We start from the raw sequence: 23895 nt of genomic DNA, 5'->3' as shown, positions 1-23895 counted from the left end.
ATTGGGAGATATATACTCATGCATTAGAATTGATTTATTTAGCGTTTATTAATGTTATTAAATAAACTATGACTAGATTCAGCAGATTGGAAGTGGGACCGAGAGGTAAAGCGGTAATTAAGGCTTGATTTTGGTCGTGGAATTGAGGTAAGTATTTGGTCTAACCTTAGCTTGAAGGAATAGGTGGTGTGGTCTTATTTTCTACGTGTTAGTGTTGAGTACGACGTATAGATGTGGTGACGAGTATCTATACATTGGTGTCGAGCATGCAAGTGAATCTTATACTGTGACTGTTGTGACTCTTATTATGTATTGTTCATGCTTAAATTGATGATTATCCATGTTGAAAAGACTTATGATATTTTCTTGGTAATTGATCATTGTTGAGTATTGACTCAAATTGAGACTTATTTCGTGGAGTTAACTGTTGAAACGACATTAGTGATAGCTGATTCCCTTGCCGGGATATTATTGTTTCTACTGTTGATTTCCTTGTCGGGATGTTATTGTTTCTATTGTTGATTCCCTTGCCGGGATGTATTATTTCTATTGTTTGGATGAGGAAGAGTGTAAAGCACGAAGGGCGATGTCGTGCATGATATTGTGAGTGAGTGTTAATACACGAAGGGTGATGTCGTGTCGATATTGTGAGTGTTAATGCATGAAGGGTGATATCATGCCATGATTTGAGATTTAATGCATGAAGGGTGATGTCGTGCCACGATTATGAGAGTTAATGCACGAAGGGTGATGCCATGTCATTTATGTTGTTTCTTATGGTGATAACGAGAGTAAAAGCACGAAGGGTGATGTCGTGCACGTGTTAATGTTTCATTATCCCTGTTGATGCAAATATGGTATTCATTATGCTTCTCTGTTGAATTACTATTAGAACTTGATATTCCCTGCAACAAGTTTCCCCTTCCCATCTTTATCTGTTATTATTGCTCTGCTCGTATATGATTTAACTGCACAGATTTATATGATTGTTGTGTCCTAGCCTCATCACTACTTCGTCGAGGTTAGGCTCGACACTTACCAGTACATGGTATCGGTTATACTGATACTTTACTCTGTACTTTTGTGCAGATCTCGGTGCCGGACCTTGTGAGTAGATTCGAGGTTGTTGCCTTCAGTCCAAGGAGTCCAAGGTAGATCTGCTGGCGTTCGCAGAGCCTGAAGTCCCCTTTCACCGTTCTAGTTTCTTCTGTCTCTTCTATTTCGAGAACAGTTGTACTTCTTTCAGACTTATATTTATAGTAAATCTTAGTCGTTCGTGGATTGTGACACTAGATCTTTGGGGTAGCTATGTATTAGAATTGTTGGATTGCTATATCACTTTCGCATTTTATAATTATTTTATTTTAGTTATTATCTGTTCCTGTTTGAATTAATAATAATGGTGGTAAAAGTGTAATTGTCGGTTGCCTAGCTCTTACGAGTAGGCGCCATCACGATTCCTGAAGGTGGGAAAATCCGGGTCGTGATAAGTTGGTATCGGAGCTCTAGGTTGCCTAGGTCTCACAATTCATGAACAAGCTAGGTAGAGTCTGAGAGATCGGTACGGAGACGTTTGTGCTTATCTCTTAGAGGCTACAGAGTTTAGGAAAATTTCATATCTATTCCTTTCTGTCATGCGACTTGATTTCTCAATGCTAATTGAACTTCCACTTTGTTCTTTCGCAGATGGTGAGAACACGTACCGCTTCATCAGCTGACCAGTAGCCCGAGCCCCCAATGGCAGCTCCTACGAGGGGCAGAGGCCGAGGCGCTGTGCTAGAGGCAGGGCTCAGCCTAGAGCTCGAGCAGCAGCACCAGCGGCGGAGCCTTGGGTAGAGTTTGAGGATGAGGTTCCGACCCAGACAGTTCCAGCAGGGTCAGCTTAGGTCCCAGAGGGATTCATCGCCACTCTGGTACTGCAGGATGCTTTGGTCCGTCTAGTGGGCCTTATAGAGAGTGTCACTAAAGCAGGCATATTCCCTGTAGCACCAACTATCTCTCAGGCTGGAGGAGGAACCCAGACTCCTACTACTTGCACTCCGGAGCATATGGCTCCCCAGTTTCAGACTCTAGCAGCTCAGCCAGTTGGGGTAGTTTCAGCGGGTGTTGTGGCATAGACCGGTGATGGGTCAGCTATATCTGTTGATGCCTTGTGGAGGCTGGACAGATTCACCAAGCTTTTTACTACCACTTATGGCGGTACATCTTCAGAGGATCCCCAGGATTATTTGGACAGTTGTCACGAGGTTCTGTAGAACATGGGTGTAGTGGAGACCAATTGGGTCGACTTTGCTGCTTTTTATCTGTCAGGTTCTACTAAGAAGAGGTGGATGGATTATTGTTTGGCCAGACAAGTTGGATCACCAGCTCTGACTTGGGATCAGTTCTCTTAGCTATTTTTGGAGAAGTTTATCTCTATCACTTGGAGAGAGGATTATCGGAGGCAGTTTGAGAGCCTCTAGTAGGGTTCTATGACAGTAAGGTGATCAACAGTGAAAGAAAATAATGGTTAGTCATAAAAACCTACTACCAACAGAAAGAGAGACTGCGTGCCAATATTACTATTATAAACACTCTAGACTACCTACTTTACTACCCTAATCCTCGACCTCCATACCTTCCTATCAAGGGTCATGTCCTCGATCAGCTGAAGTTGCGTCATGTCTTGTCTAATCACCTCTCACCACCTCTTCTTTGGCCTACCTCTACCTCTCCGTAGGCCCTCCAATGTCAACCTCTCACACCTCCTCACCGGGGCGTCTATGCTCCTCCTCTTCACATGATCAAACTACCTAAGTCGCGCTTCCGACATCTTGTCCTCATCAATAGGGGCCACACTCACCTTGTCGCGACTCACCTCATTTCTGATCCTATCTAACCTGGTGTGCCCGCACATCTATCTCAACATCCTCATCTCTACTAGTTTCATCTTCTGGACATGAGCGATCTTGATCACTTAGCCCCATACAACATTGTTGGTCTGACCACCACTCTATAGAACTTACCCTTAAGTTTTGGTGGCACCTTCTTGTCATATAAAACACCGGAAGCTAGTCTCCATTTCATTCATCCTGCCCCAATACGATGGGTGACATCTTCATCAATCTCCCCACCCCCTGAATGATAGACCCAAGGTACTTAAAACTCCCTTTCCTAGGGATGGATGACCTGCGAATCCAGCCTCACCTCCCCTTCCCCTTCTTGAGTCTCCCCACTCAACTTACACTCCAAGTATTCTGTCTTAGTCCTGCTCAACTTGAAACCTTTAGATTACAGGGTCTGTCTCCATACCTCTAATTACTCGTTCACACTGTCTCGCATCTCGTCAATCAATACAATATCATCTACAAGTAACATGCACCACTACACCTCCCCTTGGATGTGGTGCGTCAGTACGTCCATCACTAGAGCAAACAAAAAAAGGCCAAGTGCCGACTCCTGATGCAACCCCATCATAACCGGAAAATGGTCTGAGTCCCCATCCACCGTCCTCACTCGGGTCTTTACTTCGTCATACATGTCCTTAATCAACCTAACGTAGGCAACCGGTACACCCCTAGCCTCCAAACATTTCCACAGAACCTCTCTCGAAACTTTATCGTATGTCTTTTCTAAGTCGATGAACACCATAAAAGTCATAGATGAGACGGTTACAAACATTGAGAAGAGAACTAAAAAGAAGAAAGAGAAATGTAAAACTCCAAATTTTATATTCTCATGTTGAGTAATTTACTAATTTTTACCTTTTTAAGGAAATAAATACTTTTGGTAATGTTTCTTTATCCTAATCAAAATCTAAAAAATTACAATTAGGTGAAGTAGATTGCTTGGCTTATATGGAGTCTCGTTTTCCCAAAAGTTATTCTAGTGATTATAAATGGTGAATGTAGCAGCCATAGAAGCAGTCATCTATGGTGAAATATGTAGGAGGGCTAAAGCTCAGCTTCAACTAACAGAAATGGAGAACACCATGAGCAGAAGAGATTAAAAAGCTGCAAAAAAAAATTTTGAATAGTCCGTCAGACAGCCACTATACCATCCCAGCACCTATGGTTAGGGTGTGAGAACGATCATCTACGGCACCATAACCCGAGGGCCGTGGGAGCCTGTTAATCACGCTCTGGTCTAATGGCCACGGCTCATCAACCAGACTTGGTTTCCTGTCTCCTTAGAACTCAAGGATACAATGGTACGAGCCTATAGAACAGATCCTGTTCAAGTAAGATCGTGAAACTTGTCTTTGAAGTCAGTGCTTATAAATGCCTTTTCTTTGCGGCGTATTGCCGATGTGGGACAGAGGATTTGGAAGATTTCAGAAATGCCCCAAGACGAGAAAGGGACGAAAGTAAGTGCTAAATTGCTTGTTTAAATACCAACCCAGCAGTTTTTTTCTTCTCAATTTGGACGTTAGTTTTGATGAAGATCTGAGATAACTTCCAGTTCTTTTTGTACTTCGGGTCTCTCCAATAAAATTGTATTTCCGATTATTATAGTTTAAAGCAAATAAATTTCTTCTTAGAAGCAAGGCATCTCCTGTTACTAAACTAGTTTCTTCCCCATTTTCTGATTTCTTCGACTTGACAGCACATAATGCTCTAGATTAAAGATTGCAAAGCTGCAGGATGACAATAATGCCCTAGATTAGGGGTGGCAAACGGGCGTGGCCGGTCATATTTGGGACGGGTCGGCAACGGGTAATGCAAAAAATGGATAAATTATGTGACCGTAACAAACGGGTAAACCGGTGGATAATATATATCCATATTATTCATGGCTTCTTGAATATGATTACTTTTAGGAGAATTCCTAATCTCAAGTTGAGGAAGCTTTACAAATGTAAAAGTTAAACGATCCATTGGTTATCAATTGTCTAAGTGGATAATATGGTTCTTATCCATATTTGACTCTGTTTTTAAAAAGATCATTATCCAATGCTTTGTTTAATGGATAATATGGGTGGATAACTGTTTTCACCGCTACTTTTTAAACTTGATTAAAGAAGCTGCTCTTCTGGAGGCACAAGGCCTGCTTTTGGTTGATGACCTACTCTTTAAACTTAATTAAAGAAGCTGCTCTTCTGGAGGCACAAGGCCTGCTTTTGGTTGATGACCTGCAAAACAAAAACCAAGGTCTGATGAAACATATATATAGATAGGTCAAGTTTGCTTATGGTCCTTCAGTCTCTGATATCAATAGGAGCATATATGCTCTCCTGTTAGCTGCCACTATCAAGATTTTCATGTAATCAAGCGTCTTGACTCTTTCTGCAGCAAGAGGACAATACAATGCACAGACAAGCAGTTGCAAAATTGAAAAACTAACAAAACCTGTCGATGAGCGTGAGAAAGCTTTATTGGCTGGTGGAGCTGCACCAAATGCTGTACAAGAATACCTAAGAAAGTTCAAGAACAGAATAGACGTGGCATATCAAGTCTCTAACTCTACTTTATTGATAGCTTCTTATTTGTTTTCTTTTTGTTATACGTGTGTTTGTTTTTCTTAAAGCTTAATACATGCATTATTTTAGGTCTAATTATTGCAGTTCCATAGGAGTACAGTATTCTGAATCGTGAGCTAGCTCATGCAAAGATATCTGCAGATAGAGTAGCTGTTGTATTTGCGAGTGACTGGAATGATGACAATGAGCCATAACCAGGCAAGTGTACCTTTGTATCATTGTATTGCTTTTCTTATTATTCCATAGCCGCATTGTGTAATAACCTTCTCTATAAGCTTGGTATCCTGCTAGATAAAACATTGTTTAATACTTTAATGTGACAGTAAAGCAAGTACATGTCCTTAATAATCTGCCCCTTTTGGTTGTTGTAGTTATTCCCTCGAGTCTTCTCTTGAATGTTATCCCCTTCCCTTTAAATGGAAACTCTTGTTGGGCTTTAAAGACCCTTAAATTGTTGGGATTTAAAAGATGAGATAGTGTGAATAAGAAATGGAAGGAAAATTGAAAATTTGAGCAAAGTTCTTTTCGGATGAGAACTTTGTCTCTCATTGGTGGTGGAAAGAGTGATTTGTATGCTTATATATAGAAGCACATCCTCTAGCTCATAAAGAGTTGGGAAGAGAGTCTTCCCTCGCGCCGCTATCGTCGCTCGGCTCGGCTTCAGATTTGGGGTTGTGATCTAATTGATTGAGAAATTTTTTGGACCAAATTTATTTTCATTTCCATTATTTTTTTTCCATTTTCTAATATTATTACAGTGCAAAATTTAATTTAATATTTGCGGAAATATTCCAACAGTAACGGTGATTTCCGAAAAGTCACACAGAGGTATTCCCTCAGTTTCTGCATCGAATTTTCAAACTTCTGCATACTTTCTTAAAATAAAAAATCGAGCCTAGTGTGTGATTTGTTACTGCCTTTGAGTTCGACGAAGTCGTTGGCGTTTGAGGTACTGCTACTTCTGCGACAGGTATATCCGCTTTATCTTGGGAGGAAGTAATCTATGACCTCGGGTACAGTGAGGGGATTAAATTCCTTAAGGACACACAATGAACTCTGTGGACTCGGATATTTTCAGTTTCTGCATTTTTCTGTTTTTTCCAGCTTAATTCGATTTTCTGGTTTATGGTTTTGAACATATTCTTCTAACAACTCTTTCTCCTCAGTATTTATTATTATTCTTTGCACTACTCCAGGATTTTTATGGACCCTTTTCAGTTCATGTAAATTTCGAATCTATTGCAATTGTGAGGTCCAACCAGAACAGACGAATGGCCTATAAACGGAGTAAACTATAAAGAAGAATGGCCTTTCTGAACTTTTTAAGCTTTCTCTATATCTTCACCCCTGGTAATTGAAAAGTTGGAAGAAACTATTAATTCAATAATATCATGTGGACATAAATTATGTACGGAGCAATTAGAATATCGACATTCAGGAACTAATATCCTTCTCTACGTTCTTGTAGGGAGTAATGCAGTACCTTAAAGATAAAGTAGTGATTGTGGAGCATGCTGCAAAGGCAACTCGAGACGTCTACCAATCTTATTTCTTTCACTGTGTCTGAAGGTCGAAGAAGCACGGGCACTCTAAATGTACTTATCTTGGAGGAGCTGATAATTTTTACACACACACTCCTGAAATTGCTTTTCATCAAGGAAAACAAGATTTCAATCTGGATCATCCTGGTCCAGTGGCACTAGCTCATCACTAAATCAAGTAAAGAGCTAATTGGACTCGTTTGATGACATAGCAGCTAAGAGGATAAAGAACAGCGAATCTAGTACATCGATCAGAATGAAAATGGATTAGCGATGCCAGCAGTTCCCAAGAAAATGGAATAACTTCTGCAGATGAGAGAAAAAAGCCTAAAAACAAAGATTATGTTAATTTCCGGAGCATCAAATGATATGCTTCAGAAAAATGTTCATTGTTTAAAGCAAAGTTTGCCATGAGAAGGATCAAGCTTTAAGGGAAAACCTGATGCTATTAAGGTTTCATGCTCTATTTTCTCTGCCATTTTGACCAGGTGAAATTCCACTAGACACATTGCATCCTCTTTTGTTTTCTTCCTTTCACTCTGCTTATTTTTGTATGAAATACATAGGTGCTGGAAAATAAAATTGAAACATTTAACGAGGCAATTGAAACCGAGGCCGAAAAAGGCGCATAGAGAAGTTGCAGCAATTGAAAGGAGATCTCTACAATCCGTGATGGAATGGAGCATGGTCAAAGGGTAGTGTGTAACTGTGTTATCAAAGGGAGCTGTAAATTAAATGGTCATGCACTTTCAACGAGGTGAAGCTTTTGCATGACCCTCCGACCCTGTTCTATTAAATTGTTCTACATAAAATGGACCAAGTTTAAGCTTGTGAGCTGTATACAGCAGTGTGAAAGTGAGAGCCTCAAACCATATGGAATGGTTGAGCTTAGGCTCAGGCCTGGTGCATTGTCAGTGGACAAATTTTGAAGGTTCATAATCTTGGTGAGCTTATATCATCTCTAGAACATTTACATAATCTAGTCTTATCGGGCTTGTAGTTCCGCTGTACACGCTTTGTGAACGCTTTGCTGAAGTGAAGGGAAGAATGCATCTAAAAAACAGTTCTGCAACATCTTATTTGGTAAGGAGAAAGAATGGTTTAGGAGTACAAAGGAGGAAAATGATAGGAAAACTGTGACGTTTTCCCTTGCTTCATGTTCATTAATTAAGTGTGGCCCCGGAGAAAAGTGTTCTACTAAGTAAAGCACTCAAAGGACTGAGAACTCTTTGTTCTATTTCTTAAGCCCCCTTTTGGCCATTGATTTTGCCAAATAATTTCCATTTTTTTTTTTTTTTGGCAAATACGTGTTTGTTTATAGATTTTATTCATATTTTGGCAAATTTTCAAATCTCAAAAGAGCTGGTTTTGACCCAAAATATTACCGTTTGTTTTTTTTTTTTAAATCAAAAATTACCTAAACTTTTGTATTATATAAAAAAATCCACTCTCTGTTATTATGACCCAAATAATTCATATCTACCCATTTTTCTCTCATTAAACTCACGCGGCTATTTGAAGGTAATTTGCTAAAATCTGCTAATGTTTGTCGCTTGTTTTGTATGATTTTCTTCAGAGTTGTTGGGTATTTTTGATAGTTTTTAAAACTTATGGGTATAAGTCACATTTTATGTTTTCTCAAAAAAAAAAGTGAAATATGTTTTGAAAAATTATATTCAAACAGATTTTCATCTCCAAACCAAACTTCACCCAAATCAAAATTTTTAAAATAAATTTGGGAATCTATGGCCAAACGCTAGCTTAATTTTCAGAGAAAGAAAAAAAAACATGGTGCATTATCTTCGTTAGATGTGCATGTTATTGATCAAGGAATGGTTTTCCTTAGAGACTGTGTGATGAAATTAGCTTTATGACAACTAACAATTTATATCAGTTATCAATCAATCGCTTAGAGCTGACAATGATATGGCGGGGAAGCAACACAAATTTTAAGAGAATTAAGGAACTACTCCGTAATATAGACCACATACTTTTTATAGTAGAAATATTTCGAAATAAGTAGTGTCATTTTGTCTCGGTGTAACGAGCATTTATCTATATCTACTCTATACTATATTAAACACACGATGTCTTTAACGAAATGTCGCTCTTTAAAAATAAAGTTAATATTTGACAAATTTGTAATTTAAGTTATATTCCAAATATTTAGTACTTCAAATTAAAAAAGTCCTAAGTGATAGGATATTAATGTAAAAAAGTTTATTTCCTTGCAGGTGACTTTAATTTTCTGAACATGAAACGTAGTGATGCTTGTTCCGAGTTTTTGTCCATTTCCTTTCTTACTTTGTTATAGCTAATTTAATTATTTTAGAATAGATTAATTAGATTATTAATAAATTTATTCGTTAAAAACTTAATACAATTATAAACGATAAATATATAATTTTTACCACATGCTAATTATCCATTATTGGGGTTATTTCATCCTATGTAGTTCAATGTGTGTCTCCTATCCTAATCATACAAAAATATATAGTTATATTTAGAGTTACAGAAGTACATCTATTGAGCTGAATATTTCTTCCTTTTATATTAGCTCAAAAACTCTTATATTATTTTGGAGAAAGAAATGGGATCCTTACACAAATAGCCGGTCATATTCATTGTTTACCTTTTCTGGCCATATTCATTGTTTACACATAAATTATACATTCATTATACATAATTATACACATATAATACATATATTATACCCACGGGCTGGGTGGGCGGATATTTGGGTTAATTCTTCAAAATAAATGCACTACACCTTTTTACAGCATTTTTCTTAATGTATTAGTAATTGTGATATGGCTATGTAGTGTACACTAACAATATAAGTAACTACAATGAGTTGTAACATGTGTTAAAAATTATTTATAATATATTACCAATTAATACTTAGATGTAATTAGTTATTATCCTATAAATTACCTGATGCGTATAAACAATTTAACATATTTGAATTCTTGCCTCTGTCTTTCTACAATTACCTTCTATCAACTTTGAAATACTTCTCAACTTAGAAGTTAAAAAATAAAGAAACAAATGGTATCCCCTATTTAGATTAAATAGGTTTCTGAAGCTTCAGCTTGATGAGTGGTGTACATTGTTTTCATCTTAAATTCGGTGAGAAATCATGAATGATATACTATATTTTTATCATAGCAATAAAATTAATAGGATCAAAAGATATAATTAATTGACATGTATTAAGTACTGAGTTTCCAATTCAAGAGAAAGTTAAGATAATTCTTTTTTACTAAAATAGATTTCCAAGAAGATAGAAATACAGCCTGCTCAAAGAAAACTCTTTTAGTAGTACTTTTTCATGATTAAAATAGAACAAAGATATAAAAAGAAAAAAAAAATAAAGAGTCTTCTCTCAATTCATCGATCCTATTTGTGTCTTTAGGATGAACATGAAGATAACTATTTAAAACGTATTTCAGAAAAATTCAGGCTTGCGTAATCTTGCTAGAAATGAAAAGAAAGTGATCAAATTATGAAACTAGAAAAAAATTTAAGCTAAAGGAGTTCTATAGGACATCTTCTTTCTTTAGTGAGTTAGTTATATAGAATCAATATTCATTCCTTTTTTAGAACATATATTTTTTATTTTATACCTCAAATACAATTTCTCATATACTAGCATTTATGAGATATATATTTTTTTAAAATTACTTAATAAGACATGGCACACACGCAATGTGCGTACTCAAAAACTAGTTTAATTAGAAAAGCAACCTAGCACACTTAAGATGGGTGGGATGAGCAACCTCGTAAATATAATTGCAAGGAGATATTGAGATAGTAAAATATCTAACATCAATATAATTAACAATAATCAATATCTGAGTAAGCATTTTCCTTAAAAAATTTTAAGACTTTGACATAAATTTAATGTGGAAGAAAGTTGAACATATGAGCAGTGATGGAACCAAGAACTTAAGGGGATTTAAAAAAAATACTACATGAATTTAAATTTGTGATCTAAACCAAATTTTGAATCCTCGTTCTCATTTCATTAGAATCTTTCCTTATGTTAAACGATTTTAATACTAATCTATATATAATCAGGGGCGTATTAAGCTTAAGGGGTATGGGTTACTCCTTTCATTAAACCATGCATAACAATGTTATATTTTCTTAAAATTACTTAAATATATGTGTATGCATCATGCTTAAAGACTCTTATGGCGTAATAATTATTGGGTATATCTCTACAAATGAAATTGGAGATTCAAATTTCATTTTAGGCGGTCTTATTTTTGGCACGGAGTGTATATATATATATATATATATAATTTTGAACCTATAATTTCAAAAGTGCAGTGGGTTCATGACGAGACTAAAGACCATCAAATATGAATTCTAAATCTACCTCTTTACAATAATGCACTCATTATTTTAAAATCCTTGATCCGCCTCTGGGTTCGAGTAGTGAAAGCATTAGATTGTCTACATCACATCCCTTGGGGCGTAGCCCTTTTCCGGACCCTACATGAATGCGGGTTCAAGGCGTGGAAGCTACGGCTGTCTAAGGGGAGAGTACTTGTCACGACCCAAATTTCATATTAGGCCGTGATTGCACCAAACACAGTTGTTAGGCAAGCCACTAGTCAACTAGTAAATCCTCAATTAATTAATTAATGCATAGAAAACTTCCCTTATTGATAAAGAAATTAAGAGTTTGAAACTTAAGCATAATCAAATGAAAGTAATAGATACGAACTTAAATTCATAATAGAAACCAAAAAATCACAATGTTTACAAATGTGTGTGACAAGACCTCGTATCACAAGTGTTGGGCAATCTAGTAGAATATAAAAAAAAACATTCTATTATACTGTCTGGAAATGAAATAGACAAGAAAAGTAAAGACACAAAAAGACTCCAGCTACTACAGAACGGCTCAGAAAGGCAGCTCACCGGAAGTCCCAAGCTAAGAAGTCCACTCTACGCACCGGATTGATGGCCAGATGCACCTGCCTCAAGGCATGTACAATCAAGTACAGAAGCGTAGTATGAGTACATAAATAATATGTACCTAGTAAGTATCCAGTCTAACCTCGAAGAAGTAGTGACGAGGAGTCGATTTGACAATTACTAGGGTCATTAAATATAATAACATTAAACTCAAACAAAAATAATACTGAAAATCCTTTCATCTAATTAACAAATCTAGGCACATTCTTCATTTAAAACAAGTGACCTTTCAAGCAATGAATCATACGAATTATAAAGGGTTCTAGTTCTATTATCACACGCAAATACCACCGAGGACATTCGGCCCGATCCAACATAAAAGTAAATTGTGCACTGCCGAGGGTCGAACGGCCCGAACCATGTATATGTTTATTAACATGTCGAGGCGAACAACCCACCCCCATGAGAGTAGTGAAAATAATCACCCCGCTCGCGGAATATACTTGTGACGCGGTTAAGTATAAATATAACTTAATGCTTCCTCAATTCTTTTCAAAATAAATATTTACTTGAAATTCTTAAAATCATGACATTCTCAACTTAGTTTCACTCAATGCAAATCATCAACCAAAATCATATAACGGTGCCCACAAAGCATAGTGTAAGCCTAGAGCTACCCGGACATAACAAGAATAGTAGCTACATACGGACTCTCGTCACTTCGTGCGTACGTAGCCCCCACAATTAATCATATATTAATTAAGTTCACCTACGGGGGAAATTTCCTTCTTACAAGATTAGAAAAAAGACTTACCTCGTTTCGAGCCTACTTCCAACTCAAGAACGCGCTCAAACTCTCAAACCGGGGCCGCACAATCCGAAACTAGTCAAATAGTGTAAAAACCATTCATTATAGGTTTACAAGTTCATAATCTAGCTATTAAAGTGATTATCCAACCCAAAAGGAAAGATTCCTAAAATTCATCGGGCCCACGTGCCCAAATTTCAAAAAAAATCAAAGAAAGTTGTTACCCATAACCTAAGGATCAAGAATATATGATTTTTTTACTTCATTCCATAACGAATTTAGTGGTTAAATTATGTTTTTTCAAAAACCTAAGTTTTACTCTAAACCCATAATTTCCACTAATTTATTTATTGTAATATACCCATAAACTATGTATTAAACTCACATTAAGTTGAAATAACTTACCTCACAAAGCTAGGTTGAAATCTCTCCTTTTGAAGCTCCCAAATCGCCCAAGTATGGAGTAAAATGTGTCAAAATATGACACAACTCCCGTGTTAAACAAAGGCACTGCCTTCAACGATTTTCGCATCTACGGTGAAGGGACCGCATCTGCGGTCTCGCTTCTGCGGGCAAGTGTTCGCTTCTGCGAGAAGGGCCTGGGCCAACTGCGGCCGCTTCTGCGGAGGAAGGGCGTCATATGCGGTTTCTGGGCTTCTCGCCATTGGCCGCATCCGCGAGTCGTTTCCCGCACCTGTGGGCTCGCATCTGCGGCTAGCCAACCGCAGGTGCAGTTATGACAGCAGCTGGAGCTTCAGCTCATCCTCCAATTTTTCAACTTAATTTGAGTCTCGTCCGATTGACACTCGGGGCCCCTAGGGCTCCGCCCGAACATACCGACAAGTTTGAAATGATAAAACGGACTCGCTTGAACCTTCGGAACACCGGAAACAACATTAAAACTAGGATTCACACCCTAAAACCAATTGATTCAGACTTCAATTTACTTCCAATGTCACGAAATACACTTATACTACTCGGATTGATACCAAATTTTGCGTGCAAGTCTTAAATGACATTATGGAATTATTCTGAGTCTCGAAATTTCGTTCGGACCTCGATATCACAAAAACCCTCTCCAAACCAAATTTAAAGAACTTGTAAAATCTTCAAGAACCATCATTCACTATTGTCACACCTCCTTTTTCCGCCCCGCGAGGGTACAAGGAGTTTTTTCCAATTAAAGAACAATCGAAATGGGATTTATTTATTTATTTCAGAGTCGCCACTTGGGAGATTTAGGGTGTCCCAAGTCACCAATTTTAATCCCGAATCGAGGAAAAGAATGACTCTGTATTACAGTCTGCGAACCAGAAATCCGGATAAGGAATTCTGTTAACCCGGGAGAAGGTGTTAGGCATTCCCGAGTTCCGTGGTTCTAGCACGGTCGCTCAACTGTTATATTCGGCTTGATTATCTGATTTTATACAAATATGAACTTATGTGCAAATTTTATCTTTTTACCGCTTTCATAATTGTTATTATTATTTTTACAAGAATGTGAACATCGTTTAAAAATATGTCTTTGGATTGCGTCACATAAAATGCACCCGCGATCCGGAACGTATTTTTATTCAATGTTTTAGGATTTGGATTTGGGTCGCATAAATGCGCACCCATGTTTAAGAATGTATTATTATTAAATCGTGCCTAAAGCGATTAGCGTATTATTATTTATGGGTAAGACTGTGGAATTCACTAAACAGTCCATCCCGAATTCTAAATACTCAATTAAATATTTATTGAGGGCCCCGCAATTAGTGCATTTTATTGGGCGAGGCTCATCTCATTTTATTTTTAAAAGGACAGTCCTAAAATGCCTACATTTTTTATTGAAATTTGTCTCTACAAAATAAAGAGAAAATGTCTTAATTTATTTACATACTTGAGTTGTTATAGTTGGGTTTCGAATATGATTCATAAATTCTGAAAATGATGCAAGCAGGGCAGTCTGTTGCCAATGCGGGCTCAGGCCCAACGTGTATGGCATAAAACTAGACCTGGGCCGTCTCATTCACATGTTACTACCTAGTTACATTATACTAAGCATGTTCTCAGTTTGTCAAATTTAAAAAAAAAACTTAGCAATCTAATTTTAATCCTAAAACATTTACATGCTGAAATTAACCAATATTACTTAACTAAACAATATTCCTACAAGTTCCGAAATGGTCTATTCGTTTGATTCTTAACTAGACGGAGTTACTACACCATTCATTTATTTTTAGGCAACATATATAGATAGTTCATCCGTTAAGCTATCGTCAGATGTTCCACTATATATATTAAATAGCTACATGATTCTGATTTTGTAAGCTAAATAATTTATATATACAAATAAAATTCAGAATATAATTAAAATAAATTTAGAACTTCAACTCTTCATTTTTCGTATTCATGCTTCCTGTTTCAGTTTACAATAATCAGCGTGTCAGTTGTGTACCTGATATTGGAAGCAAAAGAAAAGGGAGATTAGCAGAAATTCAGTAGCATACAACAACAACAACCCCAGCAACCAGTAACAACCAGCAACGAGAAACTTAGTGACAAATTTTAAAATCAAGACAAAAATCCAGAAACACCAGCAACAATCAACGGACAGAAGCAAAGGGAATCTTTTCAGATTTTGAAAAACTAGTTAGTGTTTAACCCTTAATTTCTGAATCCGTATCTCAGAATATTTGGATTGTATATCAGGTGTATACTATTATTCTTTTGAATTTCCAGAATGTTTTTCTTTTTATTTTCTGAAGTCTTAATATTTTCGGAGTTTTTTCTCTTTTAAAATTTTCTCTCTTTCTTCTGTCCTCTTTTTTTTAAAATCTGATCAAAATCTCTTATTTATTTCTCATCCCAAACCCTTTAATCAATTATTAAAACCTCCACTTTCTCCTACCAAATCCACTATCTTCTCACTCATCCCCTTTTAATCCCACTACCTAATGTTTTGTCCCCCACTACATTAAACAAAATATCAACCCAACCCATTACATCTTGTCCCCCATGCTTACATTAAACAAATACATTATTCTCCCACTAATTTGTGTCTTGTCCCCCATTATATTAAACAATTATATCACCCACACCCCATTACATCTTGTCCCCCATGCTTAACATAAAGAATTATTCAAAATGTTCAATTCCCAAACTACCCCTCCGACCTTATTGCAATTACCATTTTACCCCTGAACATACTGTAATTTACCAAACTACCCCATCAGCTATAACCAATTCACCTAATCAATCTCAACCAAAATATAGTCAATATGACCAATTTCTCAACAAATTTAACAACAAATCATATGAACACAGATGAACAACATCAAATTAATGTGAATAAATTAACCATATTGGGAACCAATCTTGGTTAACTTAGACCAAAAATGGATGAGCAAGGAAACAACAATATTAACAACACAATACATGATTCAAACTAAATCAACAAATCAAAAACCAAAACATAAACTCACATTAAATCACTGGATTAAAAATGAACTTCAAACAAAGATGAACATGAATTAAATCTATTTTAAACAACAAAACATGACGGATTCAAATGATTAAACCAACATATTTCCCTATTACAACTAAATTCTTTTAGACAAATAACAAAACAAAACCGAAGAAGAAACAATTATGAATTTAAACTTGAATCTAACAACATTAACAATTTCTGAAAAATACATAAAACACATGAAACAAACTGAAGAAATAATTAACTAAATTTCAATTTGAATCTAACAAACATTAACTTAACAATTTCACATGAACAAACTGAAAAATTAACAAAACAATGAACACGAAACAAAACAAAAATCAAACATTTACCGATTTTAGATTCGAGAATATCAAAACGAAATACGGACAAAATAAAACTCAAAACCCACTAACCGGATCGAAACGACGAACAATGACTGACCAACGACGAACTCGTATGGACTGTTTTGACGACCCCAACCAAAACTCGAATAAACGACGACGAAGACGAATTTAAGAAGCAACTGAAGTAGCGATGAAGCAGTAGCAGCAGGCGACGAGGTTTGGTTTAGACTCAGCTGCTCGACGATGCACAGTACGGTCGTTTGGTTGTTTGGACGAAGAACGAAGGAGGAGCTGGTGGTCGTCTGGTAGCGTGGAAGCAGCAGCAATGGCGAAGGAGAAGAAACAACAAAGCTTGGTTGGAGCTTGACGAAGAACGAAGGAGGAGGAGTAACCTCAACGTAGGTGAAGCAAAAAACGCAGCAGCAGCCATGTGAGCTCAGGCTCGAGCTCGACGAGGGAGATGAAGATGAAGCAGAAGGCAGAAGCGGCATGGCCATGGCAGTCGTTGCTGGTGGAGCTCGACGAAGCAGCAGCAGCAACACCGCTGAAGCAGCAGACGACGGGGCTGGACGATGGTGGTGGTTGTGTGTTCGAGCCGGAGGTCGTGAGGACGATGAAGAAGATGGATTGCTTCACGTCGCGGCTTGAGCTGATCGCTAATGGAGTCGACGATTTCTGGGTTCAAGTTGGAGGCGGTGGAGGCAGCCATAGTCGCCAGAGGTGAAGCTCGTTTTGGACTGGTTCACTGCGTGCCGAAGAAGATGACGAAGCAGCGGTGGGCAGCCATGGTTGTGTGTGTTTTAGAGTTTGGAGAAGAAGAAGAAAAGGTGGGGGGCGGATAGTTTGGTGTTAGGTTTAGGGTTTTTTTTTGTTTTGTTTTTTGAAATGCAAGATAGGGGGATGTTGGGTCTTTGGGGTTATGGACCGGGTCGACCCGGTTTGAAATGGACCGGGTCGTAGGGGAAGGTTGGGCATTTTTGGGCTTGTGGTTTACAATTGAAGAAGTGGCCCAATCCGATTTTTCTCTGTATTTTTGCTCTCTTTTCTTCTTTTATTTTTATAAAACTAAATTCTAAAAATCCTTAAATTATTATTAAGAACTAAATTAAGTTATAAAAGCGCAAATTAACTCCCAATAACAATTAACGCACAATTAAGTAATAATTAAGCATAAAATTGTACAATTGGACATTAAATGCTAAAAATGCAAAAGATGCCTATTTTTTGTAATTTTTAATTTTTGTAAAACAAACTTAATTACTAACAATTGTAGAATTAAATCCTACATGCAAAATGCGACATATTTTTGTATTTTTTATTAATTTAACAAATAAACATGCACAGACAAATACAAATAATTATCCAAAAATGTCACAAAAATTCTCAAAATTGCACATCAAGGAAAATCATTTTATTTTGAATTTTTTGGGAGTAATTCTTTCAAAAGGCAAAAATCACGTGCTTACAACTATTATGCGCTAAAATGCTTCTGGGTCATCCAAAACCCGATCCGGACATACGCCCAAGTCCGAAATCATCATACGAACCTATTAGAACCGTCAAATTCCGATTCCGAGGTCGTTTACTTAAAATGTTGACCGAAGTCAAACTTGGCCTTTTAAGCCAACCTTAAGGAACCAAGTATTCCGATTTCAACCCAACTCTTCCAAATCCCGAACCAACCATCCCCGCAAGTTATAAATCAGTTAAAGCAAGTACGGGAAGCTTTATTTAGAGGAATGGGGTTCTAGAAAGCAAAACAACCAGTCAGGTCGTTACATTCTCCACCTCTTAAACAAACGTATCTCCTCCTCGGACTCCCAGGTCACCTCCTCAACTGGTTGGCCCCTCCACTGGACTTTTACCGCAGAATCCTCTTTGATCTCAACTGGTGATCCTGTCTATCAACAATGGCAACTAGCTCTTCCTCATAACCCAAGATCTCATCTAGCTGAATAGTACTGAATTCTAACACATGAGACAAGTCGGCGTGATACCTCCGAAGCATAGACACGTGAAAAACTAGATGAACCCCTAATAGGCTGGGAGGTAAAGCAAGCTCATAAGCAACCTCTCTAACTCGCCTCAACACCTCAAATTGGCAATAAACCTTAGGCTCAACTTGCCCTTCTTCCCGAATCTCATAATACCCTTCATCGGCGAGACTTTCAAGAAAACCTTCTCGCCGACCTTGAATGATACATCACGCGCCTTCTGATCCGCATAACTCTTCTGTCTGGACTGTGATGTGCGAAGTCTTTCCTGAATCAACTTTACCTTTTCCAAGGCATCTTTTACCAAATCAGTACCATACAACTCAGCCTCGCTAGGATCAAACCACCCGATAGGAGAACGACATCGTCGAACATATAAAGCCTCAAATGGAGCCATCTCGATGCTGGACTGATAACTGTTGTTGTAAGCAAACTCGGCCAAAGGCAAAAACTGATCCCACTGCCCTCCAAAGTCAATCACACATGCTCTCAGCATGTCCTCTAATATATGAACTGTTCGCTCCGACTGTCCGTCGGTCTGAGGATGGAATATTGTGCTGAGCTCCATACGGGTCCCCAACTCACTATAAACAGCTCTCCAGAAATGTGAAGTGAACTGAGAGCCTCTATCTGATATGATGGAAACAGGCACACCGTGCAACCGAACTATCTCCCGAATATAAATATGGGCCAACCTCTCTGAAGTATATGTAGTCACAACTAGAATGAAGTGTGCCGACTTTGTCAACCTGTCGACAATGACCCAAACCGCATCAAACTTTCGCAAAGTCCGCGGCAACCCAACTACGAAGTCCATAGTAATGCGCTCCCATTTCTACTCAAGTATAGTCATCTGCTGAAGTAGGCCACCTGGCCTCTGATGCTCATATTTGAACTGTTGGGAATTTAGGCATCTAGCTACATATTCCACTATGTCTTTCTTCATCCGCTGCCACCAATAATGCTGCCTCAGGTCACGATACATCTTCGTAGCACTTGGATGAATAGAATATTATGAACTGTGTGCCTTCTCTAGAATCCTCTCCCTCAAGCCCTCGACATTAGGAACACATAGGCGGCCCTAGAGCCTCAGAACACCATCCTCGCCAATAGAAACCTACCATGTAGTACCGTCTCTCTGAGGACTGCTAAATGCGGATCATCAAAGAATGGGTGACCACATTTGCCTTGCCCGGGTGATAAAGAATGGTGATGTCATAATCCTTCAGTAACTCAAGCCACCTTCACTGCCTCAAATTGAGATCCCTCTGCTTGAACAAATGTTGTAAGCTATGATGATCAGTATAAACCTCACATGACACCCCATACAGATAATGTCTCCATATCTTAAGAGTATGAACAATCATCACTAACTCTAGGTCATGCACGGGGTAATTCTTCTCATGAATATTAAGCTAACACGAAGCATATACAATAACTCGCCCCTCTTACATCAATACACAACCCAAGCCAACGCGTGAAGCATCGCAATATACCATATACATCCCTGATCCGGAAGGTAATACTAGAACCGGTGATGTAGTCAAAGATGTCTTGAGCTTCTGAAAGCTCACCTCATAATAATCGGACCAACAAAAAGGAGCACCCTTCTGGGTCAATCTAGTCAAAAGGTGATGCAATGGATGAAAATCCCTACACGAATTGGCGATAATAACCTGTTAACCCCAGGAAACTCCTGATCTCAATCATTGAAGTAGGACGTGGCCAACTCTGAACTGCCTCAATCTTTTTAGGATCCATCTTAATACCCTCTCCTGATACAACATGCCCCAAGAATGCTACTAACTCTAGCCAAAACTCACACTTGGAAAACTTAGCGTATAGCTTCTACTCTCGCAATGTCTGAAGCACTACTCTCAAATATTGCTCGTTCTCCCCCAGGCTATGTGAGTAGATCAACATGTCATCAATGAAGATAATAACAAAGGAATCAATGTAAGGCTTGAACACACTGTTCATCAAGTCCATAAACACCGCTAGGGCATTAGTCAAGTCGAAAGACATCACCAGGAACTCATAATGGACATATCTAGTAAGGAAGGTAGTCTTCGGAACATCTGAGTCCCGAATTTTCAACTAATGGTACCCCGATCTCAAGTCGATCGTAGAAAATACCCTAGCACCCTACAAATGTTCAAACAAATCATCGATATGAGACAACGGGTACTTGTTCTTGATGGTGACTTTGTTCAACTGGCGGTAATGAATGCACATCCGCATAGTCCCATCCTTCTTCTTCACAAATAACACTGGTGCACCCCAAGGTGAGACACTGGGTCTCACAAACCCTTTTGCTAACAACTCCTCAAGTTGTTCCTTCAACTCTTTCAGAGCCATACAATATGACGGGATAGATATAGGCTGGGTACCTGGAGCAAAATCAATACAGAAATTAATATCACGATCTGGCGGCATGCCTGAAAGGTCAGAAGGAAACACATCGGCGAACTCCCGGACTATTGGCACTGAATCAATTGTCAGAGACTCTGCTATGGTGTCCCTAACTACGCCAAATACCCCTTCCCGACCAGATGTCGATCCTTCAGAAAAGAGATAACCCGACTAGATGAACTAACGGAGGAACCCTTCCACTCCAATCTCGGCAACTCTAGCATTGCTAAAGTAACAGTCTTGGTGTGACAATCAAGAATGGCATGATATAGAGATAACCAATCCATGTCTAAGATGACCTCAAAGTCGATCATGTCAAATAAAAAAAGGTCCGCTCTAGTCTCGTAGCCACTACATCTGGTCTGGATGAAAAAGCATAGAATCTAGTTGGAGTGCCGGCTGGCTGGCCTCCGCCTGGCTGAGCAATGGCTAACTGACCTCCCACTGCCTGGACTCCACCTCTAGGACGACCCCTACTTGTCTGCCCTCCGCCTCTGGGCGGTCGGATTACTGGTGCTGCAATCATGGGCTGATGACCCTATTATACTGCCTTGCCTCAAAGGCTGGGACAAAATCTCTTCATGTGACCTGGATCCCCACACTCGTAACAACCCTGACGTGCCATAGAATGCTATCTTGAAGCCTGACCCTGCTGGCCCGAATACCCACTAGAAGAACCCTGAATGGCTGGTGGGCAGTATAAACTCTATGGCATAGCACTGAAGTAGGCATTAGAAGAAACCTGATGACCAGAATACCCGCCGGAGGAACCCTGAATAGCTGGCGGGCGATAAGAACTCTCTGGCATCGCACTGAAATAAGGCCTCACTAGGGCATCTCGAGGAGGTGGTGGTGGTGTTGAATATGGGGGCCTGCTGGACTGACCTCTCCCAAACTGACCTCTGCCCCTATCTGGGGAACCTCTAAACTTTTCAGAGAATCGGGTCCTCTTGTCCTGCTGCAACTGCTCTCTACCCCTCTAGCGGTAACCCTCAATCCTCCGAGCAATCTCCACCACTAGTTGATACTCAGTCCCCATATCAACCTCTCGGGCCATGCTAGCTTGAATACCGGGGTGTAACCCCGCAACAAATCTCCGCACTCTCTCTGTATCCATAGGAAGTATCATGAGTGCATGGCGAGACAACTCAGAGAATCTCGCCTCATACTCGGTCACAGACATCTGATCCTGCTCGAGCTGCTCAAATTGACATCGTAACTCTACCCTCTGAGAAGGGGGAATATACCTGTCCAATAGAAGCCGTGTAAACTGATTCCAAGTCATGGGAGGAGAACATGCTAGTCTGCCGAGGAGGTAAGACTGCCACCATCTACGGGTCATGCCCTCTAACTGGAAGGCGGTGAAATCCACTCCATGGGACTCCAATATCCTTATGTTGTGCAGTTTGTCCCTGCACCTATCAATGAAATCCTGGGCATCCTCATGACGCTCACCTCCGAAGATGGGAAGGTGCAGCCTAGTCCATCTATCCAACAACTTCTGCGAATCGTTTGCAACTGGTCTGGGATCAAGTGCCACTGCTGCAACTGGTTGGGCACCGCCCGCAGGTAGAGTACCCGGAGTCTGATATACGGTAGTTGCGTGCCTAAGAGCTTGAGCAGTAGGGGTCTGTGCTTCCCATCCTACCTGAGATTTGGTTGGGTTTGCTGGAAATAAACCAGCTTGAGTCATAGAGTCCATGAACCACAGCATACGGCCCATGACCTCCTGGAAACCCAGTGCTGTCATGAAATCCGGCCGGGGCAGGCTCTGCTGGTATCCCCTGCTGGATCCACCGGTGGTGCAACTGGGGCATCTCTGGGATGCCCTCATCCCTTACCTCGGGCCAGTGCACTCCCTCGGCCTCTAGCAATGGGGGGAGCAACTCCTCCCGAGTTTGGAACGTCTGTTGTACGCGTTCTCACAAGAATAGAAGAAGGAAATTTAGTATATCATAGACTGCACGATAGAAGATAAATAAAAAGTAGTTTCCTAACATCCTATAGCCTCTCAAAGATAAGTCCAAACGTCTCTGTACCGATCTGCAAGACTGTACCAGGTTTGCCCATAACTTGTGAGACCTACATGAACCTAGTGCTCTGATACCAAATTGTTACGACCCAAATTCCATATTATGACATGATGGCGCCAAACACTGTTGTAGGAAAGCCAACACTAGTCAACTAGTAAATCCTCAATTAAATAATTAGTGCGTGGAAAACTTTCCTTATTGATAAAGAAATTAGAAGTTTGAAACTTAAGCATAATTAAATGAAAGTAAATAGATACGAACTTAAATTCATAATAGTTACCCAAAAATCACAATGTCTATCAATGTGTGTGCCAAGACCTGGTGTACCAAGTGTGTGGGCAATCTAGTAGAATATACAAAAAAGTCATCATATCCTACTGTCTGGAAAGGAAATAGACAGGAAAAGTAAAGACATAGAAAGACTCCAGTTGCTGTAGAACGGCTCAGAAGTGTAGCTCACCGGAAGTCTCAAGCTAAGGAGTTCAATCTATGCACCGGACTGATGGCCAGATGCACCTGCCTCAAAGCATTTACAATCAAGTACAGAAGTGTAGTATGAGTACATAAATAATATGTATCCAGTAAGTATCCAATCTAACCTCAAAAAAGTAGTGACGAGGGGTTGACTTGACACTTTCTAGGTTCATTAAATATAATAATATGAAGTTCAATATTTTTAATTCACAATGTATGTAGATAACAACAAACTCAAACAAAAATAATACTGAAAATTCTTTCATCCAATTAATAATTTTAGGCACATTTTTCATTCAAAACAAGGGACCTTTCAGGCAATGAATCATACGAATTATAAGGGATTTCAGTTGTATTATCACACGCAAATACCACCGAGGGTGTTCGGCCCGATCCAACATAAAAGTAAATTGTGCACTACCGA

The 23895-nt window shown here is 39.0% G+C and overlaps 2 protein-coding genes and 1 non-coding gene across 5 annotated transcripts; 1 reads left to right on the top strand and 2 right to left on the bottom strand.

Moving 5' to 3' along the window:
* Positions 1-3823: 3823 nt before the first annotated feature.
* Positions 3824-8358, top strand: LOC104231840 (microtubule-associated protein 70-2-like). 3 transcript variants are annotated; one of them, XM_070165498.1, is made up of 6 exons: positions 3824-4345; positions 4585-5129; positions 5271-5431; positions 5528-5656; positions 6927-7487; positions 7566-8358. In XM_070165498.1, the coding sequence occupies exons 2-4, from the start codon at positions 5039-5041 to the stop codon at positions 5531-5533; spliced, it is 258 nt and encodes an 85-aa protein (XP_070021599.1). In that variant the 5' UTR covers positions 3824-4345; positions 4585-5038; the 3' UTR covers positions 5534-5656; positions 6927-7487; positions 7566-8358. The 3 variants fall into 3 exon arrangements, 1 of the variants encoding a protein (XP_070021599.1); XR_712185.2 differs by lacking the exon at positions 4585-5129 and adding an exon at positions 6655-6808 and having other exon boundaries at positions 3829-4345; positions 5271-5656; XR_712182.2 differs by lacking the exon at positions 4585-5129 and having other exon boundaries at positions 3837-4345; positions 5271-5656.
* LOC138884479 (small nucleolar RNA U3) lies at positions 4014-4229 on the bottom strand. The gene has a single exon (XR_011404670.1). It is a non-coding gene; the product is annotated as a small nucleolar RNA U3 (small nucleolar RNA).
* Positions 8359-18419: 10061 nt separating the features above from the next.
* Positions 18420-18949, bottom strand: LOC138883726 (uncharacterized). The gene is made up of 2 exons (XM_070164433.1): positions 18669-18949; positions 18420-18555 (listed from the first exon to the last, which is right to left on the bottom strand). Exons 1-2 carry the CDS (start codon positions 18947-18949, stop codon positions 18420-18422), a joined length of 417 nt encoding a protein of 138 aa, XP_070020534.1.
* Between the last annotated feature and the right edge of the window lie 4946 nt (positions 18950-23895).

The sequence above is a fragment of the Nicotiana sylvestris genome, chromosome 12 (genome assembly GCF_000393655.2).
Source record: "Nicotiana sylvestris chromosome 12, ASM39365v2, whole genome shotgun sequence".
In the NCBI taxonomy this organism is placed as follows: Eukaryota; Viridiplantae; Streptophyta; class Magnoliopsida; order Solanales; family Solanaceae; genus Nicotiana; species Nicotiana sylvestris.
The sequence above is the reverse complement of the archived record's forward strand: the minus strand, read 5'-3'. Positions and strand labels throughout refer to the sequence as shown.